Genomic DNA, 15,489 nt, shown 5'->3' on the forward strand with positions numbered 1-15,489 from the left:
CTACATTTTAAGGCTAAGTATTATACATTTCTTCAATTATTATATTATTTCAGGATCAAGTTAGTTTACTTATCTAGAAATCACGTACAAATTTAACTGTACCGTTTTACGGGTAAACAATATCCGCATTCATTGATTCCCATTTTCGTTGCAATTTGTAAGTTGCACCGTATTATAATTGCTACCTATAAATCGCATTCATAATTGTGATTTATATGTCGAACTCCCCATTTCATATTTCGATTGCGATTTATATTTCGTATTCCTCAATCACAAAGTTATGAAAAAAAATTGCATTTTACAAATCCAGTTTAAGCTAACGAACATTACCTCAGTTAATTTAGACAAGTAAATTGCATTTCATTTATTCATTTTGTGTATTTTAAAATTCTCATAAAATTTACACATTAAAAATAGCCAAAACGGCACATTTTGGGAACCCAACCCCCCGCTCCCCAACTTTTGAAAGCCATTTATTATGAGTTTTTTTTTTTTATTGTTCCTTTTTGTATCGAAATACACCATGAATATGTGCATCAAAATTAATACTTAGTGTGTGTTTGAAAAGTTCAGTATAACTACTTGTTTATTTTATTACTGAGGTAGTAATTAAATACGCAGTATAATGTTTGCACAATATAATAATTATAAATATATTTATCTATTATAATATTGCTATTACTGTTCCACTGTCTCTTTTCATTTTCTTGAGCCGATGGTCTTTCGAAAATAGTCTCTCTACTCATCCGGAATAGGGATAAGGTATGCGTACACACTACCCTCCGTAGACCCACTTGTGGGATTCCACTGGGTTGTTGTTGTTGTTGTTGTTGTTATTGTTGTTGTTGTTGTAGTAGTATTTATCTATTATAATACAATTACAATGTAATTATCAAAGTTATATTTGACTGCACAAGGGTAATTGCATAATTAGATACTTTTTTATTTTAAAATAAAAAATTAAGTAATTTTTTAGATGAAAAAGTAAATAAAATTTAGTGAGTAACAAATATATGTGTATAATATTAAATAATATTTATTATCAATTATGTAAACTATATATTTTTATTTGTAAAATATAAATATTAAATATTTATAAAATAGTTACTAATACCGTAAAGAATAATTAGTATTTTCCAAATAACTATTCACTTGAACTAGTTAATAAATATTTTAAGTTTGAGTCTAAAATCTTTTACCAAACCATGTAAATATAAGATGGAATCATGATTTTTTGCATTGTTTGGATAACAAAAAAAAAAAACAAGATGAGAGTTTAAAAAATATTTTCTAAGACAAAAAATTATACCAATGAATTGAAAAGAAAGCTAGTAAGTACGAAATCTTTTTTAACAATTAAGAAAAAAAAGAAGAAAAAAAAAAGAACTAAAAAATAAAAAAGGAAGAAGCAAATTACAATACGAGAAGTTGCAAAATTGCATAAAACCACACTATAAGTAACGTGTTTGAAAAGGTTGGAAAACTAGAAGAAAAGAAGTGAAGGAAAAAAGTGTAAAAATAATAATAATATTGAAAACCAAAAAATAAAAAAGAATTTGAAAATTATCTTGTAAATACGCAAAATAATTATCACTTATATATTCTCACCTCCTTATAGGATTGGAGTATAAATATATCTCCTCAATTACTTATCCAATCAAACATGCTAAAATATATAATTATTATACTAATTATACACAAAAATTCAAGGTGGTTTCTCAAACATATCCTTAGCAATATGTAGCAAGGGTCAACAACTGTAAAAGGAGAAAACAATCCATTTGGAAAGTCCCGTCGTGTCGTGTCCTGTTTCCAGGTGCCGATCTCCTTGTGCCGGCAAAACCTCCGAAGCTCAGCCGCCCCATTATTATCAGATTTTCAACTTGGCCAAATGTCTTCGTTGAAGCATCTCCAGATCATCATCAACTTCTCTTGAACATCCTCCAGGTCCGTTAGTCTTCTCCTTCTACATCGTTGCGGAACACCAACTTTTCATCTTTATAGTTCGGATTCATTTTTGTTTCTTAGCTCAAAACTGCTTAAAACAAGACTTCATCCTGATTCAACCTTTTCCATAACTTCTTTCTGAGTTAGGATTCAATTTATAGAAAGCTTATTGTATACGACGTGCTAGGAATTGGCTGAATCATCTTTCAATTTCTAGAAAGCTTATATGTTTATTTCTCAATTTCCCCTTGTCAATTTCTTTTAAGTTCCCCCTCCTATTACTCTATCGCATGTACTGGTTAGAAAGAGTTGATTAATATCATAATGACGAGATGGACTAAATCACCACATTGGGTTGTTACCTCTTGCTGTGGTTGACGTGTCATTTTCATCTGGAAAGACACTAGTCACCTGCTACCACTCAGCTGTTACATTGACCTATTGGGAGTGCTTACACTACTTGAATTAGCATTGTTTTTTTATAATTGTGCGGAGGCCTTGTGAAATGAATTCACAGATTGTGCTATAACATATTGCTCTTTTTTACAGTTGCGCCAAAGGTTCCCTTTCTTTGATGTATCTCTTCTTGCCACTAAAACATGAATTCCTTGACACAGTATAATGTTTGTCACAAGATAGAATATACATTTAGAATAACTTGATAAGTCATTTCATCATATAGGCTGTCCTCGCATATAAAGTTCTGATTCTACATATGAACCACTTGGATGGTCGAAAAGTTTGAAAATGAGTGAAATTTCGCTGAAAATGTATTTGCTGATGTCAGATGTAGTGCCTTTCTGAGAATGATTTTTTCTTCATCGTCACCAGGGGTCTTTGTATTAAGCTGATAATCTTGTCAAATTTCATGCAGTTACAGAGGTAATTTTGTACAATAATGGTCTTGTAAAGCTTATTTCAATGGTAACAAAGTAAATTAGGCAAAAAGATCATCTTGCAAAAATGCTCATGAAGCATTTCTAGCAATAACTGGATGGTCCTTTAGCAGCGATCATATTATCCTGCACATTACAGAGTGTCGTTGGCGTTGTAAACATTATTTGATCAGCTGCTGTTTCTGAATAGGCGAACCTAAGACAGTGCATTTTTAAGTGGGCTTCAGATTCCTGGTTTTCTCAGTTATTTTACTGTTTTGCAGTTTTACCACTCTCAGCTGAAATGGTATGTAGGGACAATAGCCCCCGTGATGAGATTTACAGCTTAATCTGGAGTCAAGATTTTTCGCGATGCGAATAGTGTCAAATGACAGTCTGGTAGTGGATAGTTCAGAAATAGAGCCCATCTTATCTCATATTGCCATTGTCGAGGAATCTGAGGACACTTCACCTTCAACTGAAATTACATCGAGCGAGGATTGTTTGGAGACTGCTGGTCACCTGCCAAGTGTTGAAGTTGACGGAATTCAATCTTTGTCACATGCAGAACTATCCCAATGTCGCATATGCTTGGACAGTGAAGGTGTTGATTATGCGCTTAGTTATATGTAGACCATTCAGGAAGATATATTTCTCAATGATAAAGAGTATCTTTTCGACTACGTGAACTGTAATTACATATATACTTAGAATTGTTGTTGTTTACTGCACTTACAGCTGGAAGTTTGGTGACTGATTTTCAGGAGAAGATCTGATTGCACCCTGCCACTGTAAAGGAACCCAAAAGTATGTCCATAGATCATGTCTTGATAACTGGAGATCAACTAAGGTGAATTACCTTTTGCATGTTATCTTTAAATAGTTAGTGTCCATGTCCTAAAAGTAGCGGAAATTAAAATTCCATTGGAGAACATAAATTTTATACTCAGACTGCTCTGCAATTAGTTTACATCAAAAAGACCACGAAGCAATGCATAGAGCAGTTTATTTTGGAAATCTGACAGAATATCTGGAAAGCATTCCCCCAAATTATCCATTGTGAAGAACTAGTATGCGTTTATCTAGCTTTATAGCCCTTGAACTAAGACAAGGTATTTTGTGGTCGTTAGCGCTTATGCTATTGAAAGAAGCTATTAAACACTCTCATAAAGTGTTAATTCCATGTTTGCATAGTCCTTCCAGTTTAACCCAATGCAGTAAAAGGAGGTTCTCTTCTTTTTCCTCATTACTTTTTCCTCTCTTCTCCTCTTTTAACTCAGTCCCTTTTATTCATGATTCCCTCGGTGAATTTGTGGAGATAGTTAGAATTATTTGAACTATTGTGAGTCTTTGGGTGAAATTCTTCCCATTTTTCAAGAATCAAGATTGGGGTGCCACATGATTTTATCATAAGATGCATATATATTTTAATCCTATTGCTTTCTCATAGCAGTTTTTTTGGATCAATATTAATAGTAGTCGATGTACATCTCGTTAATTCTTTGAGTTTTCTTTTTTGCATTAAAAGCCTAAATTGTTCTTTGGAGAAAAAGGGATCACATACTTTCAACTTGTCATAAATGGTTATACTTTGTATAAGAGACCTGTTGTCATCTTCTTGTCTTAATGTTGTTGATGTGTTTGCGGCTCCATTTTCCAGGAGGGCTTTGCTTTTGCTCACTGTACTGAATGCAGGGCAAAGTTCATATTACGGGCAAACGTCCCACCTGATCGCTGGTGGCTGAGGCTAAAATTCCAGTTCCTTGTGGCGAGAGATCATGCATTCATTTTTCTCATTGTCCAGTTGGTATGGACATAAATCTTTTGCCATATCTTTCATTCTGTCTTATGTTCCTACCAGTTTTATAGTTGAAAAGTGGTGTATCTTGGCTATGGTTTATCTGTACCGAAGTTGCATGTAGCTATACTTTTCGTTTATGCTCTTCTAGCTTTGTATTTATTTACCACATGCTCAACACCTCAATTCACTAGTCCAAAGGTGGATCTTCAATGTTGTCAGTATGTTTTCTTCTGGGCTGCTGTCAGTAACTTACTATTCTTGTGATGGTGGTTTTACCATAATGCACAAGAAGATATTGTGGCCCTTCTACAAGAGTCCCCATAAAGTTTCTCACAGTAACAGATCTTCACGCTCACTGCCAAGCACAAGATTTCCGGAATCTTTTCACTTTTTTTACTTGAAAGAGAGCTTTGAAAGTCTTAATGACTTAATTAAGGCTGTGAAGCCTTGAGCTAATTTTTTGCTATTTTTATTAAAATTTGGTAAGGAAGATATTGGAATCTGATGTAAGTGTCATCTAGCACTTAGGATACTATACAGCTAGCTTTATGTCAGTGAATTTTCATATATTTAAAAGGGCCTGGGGATTCAGTTAATGGACAAATAATGACCACAAGATTCCACACTAGCAATTAATCAAATTTGCTTCCACCAAATCAGCTAGGACCGGTTATATGAGTCTTCTGTACCAAACAGCTTGGAAGTGAATCTGCATTGAGCATGTAATGTACAAAATCTAGGGTGAAAAGACAACCGATTATTTAGAGTTTTAGCATTTACAACTATGATGTGAGACCTTGAGTAGGTTCATATAATATTTTAGGACTTGTACGTATATTAGATTCGGGTTCGGGTCTCGGGTAGCCTGGGATTGATTCACCGCTTCTAGTCGAAAGTTAGAATTTTGAATTTACGAAAGTTTGAGGTTTTTGGTTTGATGCTTGATTCTTGGTATTGATATTGTTTTAAATTTTTCTAGCCTTTGGATTAGATTTTGTACGATATGCAAACTTATTAAGATGATTGGACGGGGTTCCTTGGGCACGATTGAGTTTTGGTATGGTTTCGAATCATTTTGAGCTAAGTTGAACTTTTGAAGTGTGGTGCAGTTGTGCCTGCGATGCTGAGGTCACAGATGCGGAGGTTGCACTACAGACAGGGGTGCACATCTGCGGATGTATAAATCGTTGAGTTTTTGTCTGTACAATTGCAGCTTATTAATCTTATATAATTGTTTCCATGCATATTAATTGTTTCCAGTAAAGAATCTGTATTTTTGGTGTTATAGTAGTACTCTGGATAGGATGGATTAGTACTTGGATTTTTTGTACCTATTAGGGGTAAACATGTAGTATGCCTGATGTAAGAGCTGCAGATATGTCTTGTACTTTTTTTCTGTACCATCTTGGTACCAGTTTAATAAAAATCTTTACCTTATCAACAAAAAAAATATTTCCAGTGACTGTCATCTTTACCTTATTAAAAAAAAATGTTTCCAGTAACTGTCTCTACTGATTGTTGAATGAACAATTCTCACAGATTGTAGCATTCTTAGGAGTACTTGTGTACAAGTTTTATGGGGAGGAACTAAGGGAAATGTTTGGCTACCGAGAGCATCCATATGGCTTCTATACAATGGCAGGTATTTTCTGACTTAATCTATCATTACCCTTCTTTTAAACTTGTGAACCACTTAATGTATGCTTGTGGGTTTACAAATCACATCTTGATTGCGTATCTTTTTGTCAAAATTTTGTCATAATATATTCAGTGTTGAACACTGATCATCTATCCAAAGTTTCTAAATGTATAGTCCTTGTTGATGTGACATGGCTTCTAGAGACTTCTTAGGCAGTGTTTGGTTTAGAAACTATTTGGTTGTGGGAGGATTGGTTTTGATTTTGGTTTCTTTTTCCTAGAAAAGTTGTACGTGTTTTGAATTGGGTTTAGGAGAACAAACTGAATTTACATCTTTAGATACCATTACATGTATTTGTGGAAAATAAATTCTGAGGGAAAAATACAAGAATTTGATTTTGGCGATTAGGGGAGAAACTGCATTGTCCAAAACCTGAAAGGGGGGTGAAAGGAAAAGGTGCTAGCATTTGTTCTTTGTTTTGTTTTCAAGAAAGCTGTCACTGCTCTATTTTTAGGTAGGTCTTGATTTCTCCATGATGATTGTCCATTAACGATGGTTATTTGCCAAGATACCTACGATGGGAATAATTTCCTTGGCTGATGCATATATACATGGAAAAGGTAAACATATACCTCTTACCCCCTTCCTTAACAGTATGGAGATACTTGGAGACCGGATACATTGATTGCAATATACAATATCCTGACATTTAAACCTTATATGAGGTTGATGCTGAGACATTGTAATGTGCTTTATGTGTATTTAAACATTCAGCTCAATCGGTTCTAGGGGAGGAAAAATAAGCATGGTATGATGTGGTCTATGAGAAACAAGGGAAAGGACAATAAGATTAGGATTCAGATGCTTGAATTTTTAAATTACAACCAGAAGATTTGAGTCGTCTGAATCTTTTTTGGAGTCGAATTTGTTTTCTAGAAGACTCTGACAAAGGGAAATGTGTCCTCCATTTGGTGCATCTACTGCAGCCATTCTAATAAAGTTTACTGGATTGAAGATATTCCTGTGCAAGATTTGTGCCTTCAAAATGATTTGAGCCTTTACCTTCCCAACCCCCTTACTAACTAACCGACTAATATGTCTTCTTTGGTTTAATTTTGCAGTTTTGGCAATCATATTGGTGGGGTTGCTTTATGGTTTCTTCATAGCAATAATTTGTGGACAGAGAATTAGTGAACGTCATTATCACGTTCTTGCCAAAAAAGAACTCACAAAGGTTTTGCATCTACTGCTAAGACATAGACTTGTTCCGTTCACCTTCTAATTGGAGACGAACATCTGTTAGTGAAATATTGAAAAATTTGCAAGTTGAGCAGTGTCAGGCCCCTTTCCTTGGGAATATAATTCACCTTCATATGGGGCTTCTTTTCATGCACACTGGATTTTATTTGTGGATAATTTTAGTTCCACCTCTTCAATCTAACCTTTCATTTATGGTAGTACTCCCCTTGTTTTATTAAGAAATATTAAGGGGTCGTTTGGTTTACGGTCTAGTTATGTGAGAGTTATAATGTAAGTATTGTTTATACGGTGAATAATAATGCAAGGATTGTTATGGGTGAAATAATGCATGAATAGTTATGCGGTGAATAATAATAGGCAGATAATTATGTAGTTATGTAAGACAGTAAGAGTATGTAGTTAGATCCTCTTATCCACGTATAGCTAATACATCTATGCATCTCGTACAAGTTATACCGGAATTATAGTGCAGTGTTTGGTTACCGATATTAAATTCCGCATCCTGCATAACTAATATAATCTCTTTATAACTAATACATGGTTTGCTTTCTTCATCAGAAACCAAACGATGTATAAGTAAGTAATATGGAATTTATATGGAGATAAAATTTTCTTATGCTTCAAATCAAATGAGTTTAATTTGCTTATACTTTTATTTTTGTATTGACAGGAATACGTGGTAGAAGATCGGGAAATGCTAAATAAAGAAGTTCCGGAACTTGATCCTAGCCACGTTACGGAGCTAAGAATGTTGGGGCTCTACTGAGATTCATGTCAGTCTAGGTTGGTAGTCTAGCTACAATGACATGCAGTATTTATATGTTGAAATTACACCCAAAATTTTGGTCATATTGACATGTTTGGCTGCACAAATTATACTGCTCCACCCTTTCTGATATTAGGTGTGATCAAGAATAGGGACTAGAAAGCTAATCCGAAAAAGAATAACTCTTAAAAGTGATATTGAAAACCTTGGTAATTATGAGTATCAATTCAAGAGTGGAAGCGGGTCAGTCCCCGAAAATGCCAGGTACTTTGGGGCCAAATAAGATTATTAACTGGCTTATCCGCCATTGCTATCGTAAATTGACTATCCTGTTAATGCACCAGCTCCTAGCCTGTCGTGCTCTTCCAGTTCTATTTTGAGAGTCATCATAGCTCTTTTGAACCTATAAAAAAGAATGTCTGGGCTTTACTTAGATTCATGGCAATCTAGGTTGTTAGTCTAGCTACAATGACATGCCATATTATATTTTCAAATTACACATGAAATTTTGGTCATATTAACATGTTTGGTTGCATAAAGTTATACTGCTCCACCCGTTCTGGTATTAGGTGATCAAGAATAGGGACTAGAAAGCTAGTCTGGAAAAGAATAACTTTATTAGGTGATCAATTATCTTTGCATGACAGGTGTTATTGTTTTCCCAAGATTTGATATATTTTGCATCATACAACATATTCATGACAAAAAAAAGAGATGCTTAGTCGCAATCCCTCGTTTTTTGAGTTCTGATATATGTATTTTTTTCTTGCTGACTTTGTCTTGTACTAGTATTCTTGGTAATATTTGAATAGTTTTGCGGTTTTGTATCCAATGCAGCAGTGCACCTCACCCTCACTGGATTTTATAAATATAGTTTAACCGAGAGGATATAAGATAACTCCTGCCATCTTATGGTTATAACAACAACCCAGTGGGATCCCAAATGTGGGGTATGGGGAGGGTAATGTGTATGCAGGCCTTACGAAGGGCAGAGATGCTGTTTCCGAAAGACACTCAGCTCGAGAGTAAGAATAAGAACAAGTAAATAACAACAAGGCCAGGAAAATGATATCAACAATGTAAGGACCGGAGAAAAATAAATGGAGCAATAGCAATAGCAAAAGTAATGGCCACAAGCAATAACACGACATGGTAGTAGAAAATCGAAGCGGAAGATAGTACTAAAACAACCCTAATATTGACATTCTAAGAATCGAAGACAATGTACTAGTCAGTTAGCCCTAATAAACCTGGAATAGATCAGAAAAAAACATGACGACCTATTACCCTTCTACCCTAATCTTCGACCTCCATACCCTCCTGTCAAGGGCCAAGTCCTCGGTAAGCTGAAGTCGCACCATGTCCTGTCTGATCATCTCTCCCATGTACTTCTTAGGCCGCCCTGGCCGCCCTCTACCTCGTTTCCTACCTGCCAGCGCCAACCGTTCACACCTCCTCAATGGAGCATCTAGACTTCTCCTTCTCATATGCCCGAACCATCTAAGTCTCGCTTCACGCATCTTATCTTCCATAGGGGTCACGCGCATTTTCTCCCGAATAATCTCATTCCTAATCTTGTCTAACCTAGTGTGCCCGCACATCCATCGCAACATCCTCAATTCGGCAACGTTCATCTTTTGGATATGAGAGTTTGTGACTGGCCAGCATTCTGCCCCATACAACATAGCCGGTCTAACCGTTGCCTTGTAGAACTGATCCTTAAGTTTTGGTGGCACATTCTTGTCACACAGAACGCCGGATGCTAGCCTCTATTTTATCCACCCCGCCCCTATATGGTGTGTGACATCCTTGTCAATCTCCCCGTCCCCCCTTGGATAACTGCGGACTGCCATCTTCTGGTTATGCTGCCAAAAAATATGATTGAACCAACAGAGTGTACTAAACCAGACTGGCTTTTGTCGAGGGGTGAAGGCTCTTTTTATAGCTTATAAACACTCGACCCATGGTGACAACTTACCTACTTTCAGAGGCAATAACTTCTACCTGGAGAGCTTGTCTAACCTGTTTGTTTCCTGTTGATTCTATTTCATTCCCTAAGCAGAATTTTGAAATCCTGCTTTCTTCAAATGCACTAATTAAGCTGCTAAATTTTGGTCCCCTGCTTAATTTTATAGTCTCGTTTAGAATTTTGTCGTGGTTAAGAACTGGATTAACAAAATTTCCTATAATTGCCTCATTTTGGGTGCAGGCATGATTGACAAATCAAATTATCATGCTTGTTACGGAGATGGGTGGCATTAGGCAAAAGAGCTACAAACTCTATCTTACGCCATACGTTGAGTAATGACTATTATGGTTCACCTTCAAGAGACGATTTTTCAACATCAAGATGAAAAAACTTTTTCACCAAAAGGAAATGTCTTGTTCCACTTTAATTTTCTTGGTAGTATAATTTTTTTTTCTCGACTGCCTCCCCTTGGCTATCTCTAGGAGTGGCAAATGAGCCGTTTCAGTTGTATTTTGGGCTGGTCAAGATGTGCTGACTCATTAAATTGGTCATTGACAACTTTTTCCAAAGTTTACTTAGGTTAAGATGAGCTAAGTCAAAATTGGCTAAACATTGGGCTGTAAACTAACTCGCCCAATTGGCCCAATCTTTTGCAATATTCTAAACTTCTAAACAAACATATATAAAAAAATTCACATATATAACAATCATTTTTATTTTAATTTCTCGGTAAATGGTTTATGATGATTTTTTGTCCTTTTTTTCTTGTTGCTTCTTGTCTTATGTTTTGGTACAAACGTAAATTCACGCCTAGTGATTTCTTTCTTTAATTTGGATTTATAACTTTATTTTATAGTTCTTTTATCTAATAAGACTAACAAAGATCAGAATAATAAAAAAAGCAGTAAAATTAGAACTTTGGGTAAAATTGTACAGGCAATTCAGCTTGAAATAATTTTCTTTAGTGAATACATTTTGTGGAAGAGAGAATGTGAGAGAAAGAACATCGTGAAAAGAAAGAGAGAATCCTGATATTTTTCTAGGATCGTTGGGAATTTTTTTTTAAAGAAGAGATATAAAAGGGATCAAAATTGATCTTGTTATAAATAATATTAAGAGTGAATATCCATGTATTATGAAATTACTTGGGAGCAAGTTAGTTAGTCATAAACTAGTCTAGTTACTTGGTCACTAAAATTAGTTATTTGCTCACCAAGATTTGTTACTTGGCCACCATGACTAGTTACTTGGTCACCAAGCAACTCTCTTATAAATAAGAGACTTCTCCACTTATTTGGAGAAGATCATCAAGAAAAGTTCTAGTATTATCTCTCTCTAAATTTCTCTTATGTTACTTTATTTCATATTATTCCATAACACGTTATCAGCACGAGACTCTACCGTCTCAAGAAGCTTTTTTAGAAGACTAAGGTATAATTTTCCCCCTCTTTTAATTATGACTGATATTATTAAAAAAGAGTTCGTTGCCCGTGAAATTTCGGACAAGAACTATGTCATGGGTGTTGGATGCTGAAATTCATTTAGATGCAATGAGACTTGGAGACGCCATTAAAGATAAAAATAAAGCATTCACCGAAGACTGTGCTAAGGCCTTGATTTTCTTGCGCCATCACCTTGATGAAGGGTTGAAAATAGAATATCTCACAGTCAAAGATCCACTTGTTTTGTGGAATGGCTTAAAGGAAAGATATGACAATTTAAAGTTGGTCACACTTCTACAAGCATGATATGATTAGGCTCATCTAAGGCTCCAAGACTTTAAGTCTGTTTCTGAATACAATTCGGCGACGTTTAGAATTACTTATAAATTGGAACTCCGTGGAGATAGTATCACTGACTATAATATGCTTAAAAAAACTTTTACAATGTTTCATGCCTCATGTGGTCTTGCAACAGCAGTACATAGAGAAAGGTTTCAAGAAGTACTCTGAGTTGATTTCTCTTCTCCTTGTGGCTGAACGAAACAATGACTTGTTCATGAGAAATCACGATAATCGATCCACTAGGTCTACACCATTGCCTGAAGTGGATGAGGTGTATTCTCATTATGTTAAGCGTGAAAACGGTCGTGGCCCTGTTCATGGCCAAGGAAGAAATTTTTCTGGTGTTAATCATCCCCAAAGAAAAATAACCACCAAAAGTGGAAAGGAAAAAAATGAGAAGCCAAAGAAAAGGGGTTTAGAAACTGAATGCTATCGTTGCGGTGGAAAAGGGCATTGGGCAAATATTTGCCGTACACCAAAATATTTGGTTGAGCTTTAAACAAGCATCTCGAATGAATAAAGGCCCACAAGCCAATTTTGTCTCTGACAATAAATTTGACATCACCCATTTGGATGCGGTAGACTTCTTTGAGCACTCCGATGGAAAAATAGACCACTTGATCGGTGATGGATCCGTGGTTAAAGATGATTGAGTAGTTTGATTTTTATTTTCGTCTATTTATAATAGCTAGTGAATAAACATCATGTAATCGTAGTTATTTACATGAGTAGTAGTTATTAGTATCATAATCAGAGTTGCTCGAAATTGCATTAAAAAGTCATTATTGAATCATTAATTTAACTTTGTTTCTTTTTCCTGTTTCTCTGAAAATATTAATGTTTATTCGTATATTTCTTTTGTATCAAATCATGGGAAGCAAATATGGATACCTCACAAAACAAACTTGTATCCAAGTTTAATTGTAGAAATATTTATTTAATTGATTCGTCTACGACACATACAATATTCAAAGAGAAGAAATATTTCTCTCATTTAAGTATGTGTAAGGCAGATGTTATTACAATTTCTGGTTGTAGTAATCTAATTGAAGGCTCTGGAAGAGCTACTATAACTCTGCCTAGGGAAATAATACTTATCATAGATAATGCATTGTTCTCCTCCAAGTCCAAGAGTAACTTGTTGAGTTTTAAAGATATCCGCTGAAATGAATATCATATTGAGACAATAGATGAGAATAATCTTGAATATCTCATCGTTACCAAGACTGTCTCTTTCCAGAAAAAGGGTTATTGAGAAGTTTTCATCTTTTTCTTGTGGCATGTATTGGACAGGAATTAGTGCAATTGAGGCACGCTTTATCGTAAACCAAAAAGTTACTGATCCCAATACTTTTGTACTTTGGCATGATCGATTGGGACATCCTGAATCAATTATGATGAGACGAATTATAGATAACTCAAATGTACATCCATTAAAAGAATTTAAAAGACAATAGATGAGAATAATCTTGAATATCTCATCGTTACCAAGACTGTCTCTTTCCAGAAAAAGGGTTATTGAGAAGTTTTCATCTTTTTCTTGTGGCATGTATTGGACAGGAATTAGTGCAATTGAGGCACGCTTTATCGTAAACCAAAAAGTTACTGATCCCAATACTTTTGTACTTTGGCATGATCGATTGGGACATCCTGAATCAATTATGATGAGACGAATTATAGATAACTCAAATGTACATCCATTAAAGAATTTAAAGATTCTTTTAAATAATGAATTTTCTTGCACTTCTTATTATCAAGGCAAGTTAATTATTATACCATCACCAACAAAGATTGGGATTGAGTCCCCTGCGTTTTTAGAACGTATAAAAGGGGACATTTGTGGACATATTCACCCACCTAGTGGGTCGTTTAGATATTTTATGGTCTTACTAGATGCATCTTCTAGATGGTCTCATGTGTGCCTATTGTCATCTCGCAACCTGACATTTGCAAAATTAATGGCACAAATAATTCAATTACGGGCACAATTCCCCAATAATCCAATTACGTTTATTAGACTTGATAATGCTGCTGAGTTTTCATCCCAAGCATTTAATGATCATTACTTATCAATTGGGATAAAGGTGGAACATCTTGTAGCTCATGTTCTCACTCAAAATGGCCTTGCAGAGTTTTTGATTAAACGTCTGCAATTGATAAGAAGACTGTTACTCATGAAAACGAGGTTACCCACTTCTGTTTGGGGTCATGCCATTTTGCATGCAGTAATGCTAGTTCGTCTCAAACCGACAAATTATCATAAGTATTTTTCGGTGTAATTAGTTTTGGGTCATGAACCTAATATATCCCATTTAAGAATTTTTGGGTGCGCAGTATTTGTGCCTATAGCACAGCCATATCGCACCAAGATGGGTGATAAGTTGGATTTTTAGCCAATGTCTCTTGTATTTTTATAAGATTTTATGCCCTATTTATTGGAAAAAAAGTAACTAATTATGCTTTGAATAGCTCGATTTCAGGTAATGAAGGTTTGAGCACGCTTAAAGAATGGAAAATAATCAAAAATATCAAGAAAAGACCAAGTCCAAGTGAAAAATAGAAGAAAAGTTGAAGTTTGAGCTGAAGACCCTGCATAGCCTTGCATAGGCAAACTTGCGTAGGCTACGCAGAGGAGGACCTGAGAAGTAAAGATTTGAAGACATTCTGTTTTTGCCTACGCAAACCTGCGTAGGCTATGCAGATATCCTACGCAGAGGAAAAAAGGTGAAGTGTTCAAACTTGCGTAGGCTACGCAATTAGCCTACGCCCATGCATCCAGCCTACGCAATTGACCGAAGGGCAATTTTGTCCTGTCGTGGGGCTTAGTATAAATAGCTATTTTTAGTCATTCTAGGTTATTTTTTTGGAAGGATACTTATGTAGCAGCTGTTGGGGATTTCTTCTTGAGGAATTTGGGTGACTTCACTATTGTTCTACATAATCTTTCTTTCCTCTTTAGCTATTATGTTTAGTTTTTCATCTCTTTTTGTATTCTCCCTTCTTAATATGTCTAGCTAAGTTTATTAAGATAGGATTGTGAACCCTAAGTGTGGTTATATTTTTTGGTTATTAATATAAATTCAAAATTTGATTAAGCTTTGTGTTATCCAATTACTCCATGATTTATTGATTGATTTTTTTGGTTGCAAACACTAAATCCATACCTATTTTGCTTGTTCTAGCTTGGAAGAGTAGAACTTAGCTTAGGTATAAAGTAATTAGCAAGAAATTAAGTGGGTTAACCATTTGATTAACGAAATCTAGCTAGGAATAGTGTGATTTCTACTTGGGCTAATCAATTGCTTATCATTGAGCCTTAGTTGTCTTGGAGGAGCAACTTAGGGTAGAAACCTCTCAAATGTTGGAAGACATTAAGTTGGTAGAATCGAAATTGAGGTCATAATACATGCTTAATTAACTAGAATTGACGATTTGTATACCCAAAGCA

At 35.2% G+C, this 15,489-nt stretch overlaps 1 protein-coding gene across 5 annotated transcripts; it reads left to right on the forward strand.

Moving 5' to 3' along the window:
* Positions 1-1,695: 1,695 nt before the first annotated feature.
* LOC107786019 (uncharacterized) lies at positions 1,696-15,136 on the forward strand. Of its 5 annotated transcripts, XM_016607449.2 has the most exons (9): positions 1,696-1,947; positions 2,779-2,829; positions 3,107-3,426; positions 3,587-3,672; positions 4,483-4,629; positions 6,163-6,265; positions 7,384-7,496; positions 8,193-8,305; positions 10,498-10,979. In XM_016607449.2, the coding sequence occupies exons 3-8, from the start codon at positions 3,195-3,197 to the stop codon at positions 8,286-8,288; spliced, it is 777 nt and encodes a 258-aa protein (XP_016462935.1). In that variant the 5' UTR covers positions 1,696-1,947; positions 2,779-2,829; positions 3,107-3,194; the 3' UTR covers positions 8,289-8,305; positions 10,498-10,979. The 5 variants fall into 5 exon arrangements, with proteins under 5 accessions (XP_016462935.1, XP_075107308.1, XP_016462934.1 ...); XM_075251207.1 differs by lacking the exons at positions 2,779-2,829; positions 10,498-10,979 and adding an exon at positions 14,511-15,136 and having other exon boundaries at positions 1,697-1,947; XM_016607448.2 differs by lacking the exons at positions 2,779-2,829; positions 10,498-10,979 and adding an exon at positions 14,522-15,136 and having other exon boundaries at positions 1,697-1,947.
* Positions 15,137-15,489: the final 353 nt, after the last annotated feature.

This window comes from Nicotiana tabacum, chromosome 4 (assembly GCF_000715075.1).
Source record: "Nicotiana tabacum cultivar K326 chromosome 4, ASM71507v2, whole genome shotgun sequence".
Lineage (NCBI taxonomy): Eukaryota > Viridiplantae > Streptophyta > Magnoliopsida > Solanales > Solanaceae > Nicotiana > Nicotiana tabacum.

Bases quoted from the DNA above. Each gene is read 5' to 3' on its own strand.
- LOC107786019 (XM_016607449.2), top strand. From the start codon at position 3,195: ATGCGAATAGTGTCAAATGACAGTCTGGTAGTGGATAGTTCAGAAATA. The intron at 3,673-4,482 runs GTGAATTACCTT...TCCATTTTCCAG, and splicing joins ATAACTGGAGATCAACTAAG to GAGGGCTTTGCTTTTGCTCA. The intron at 4,630-6,162 runs GTATGGACATAA...CAATTCTCACAG, and splicing joins TTTTTCTCATTGTCCAGTTG to ATTGTAGCATTCTTAGGAGT.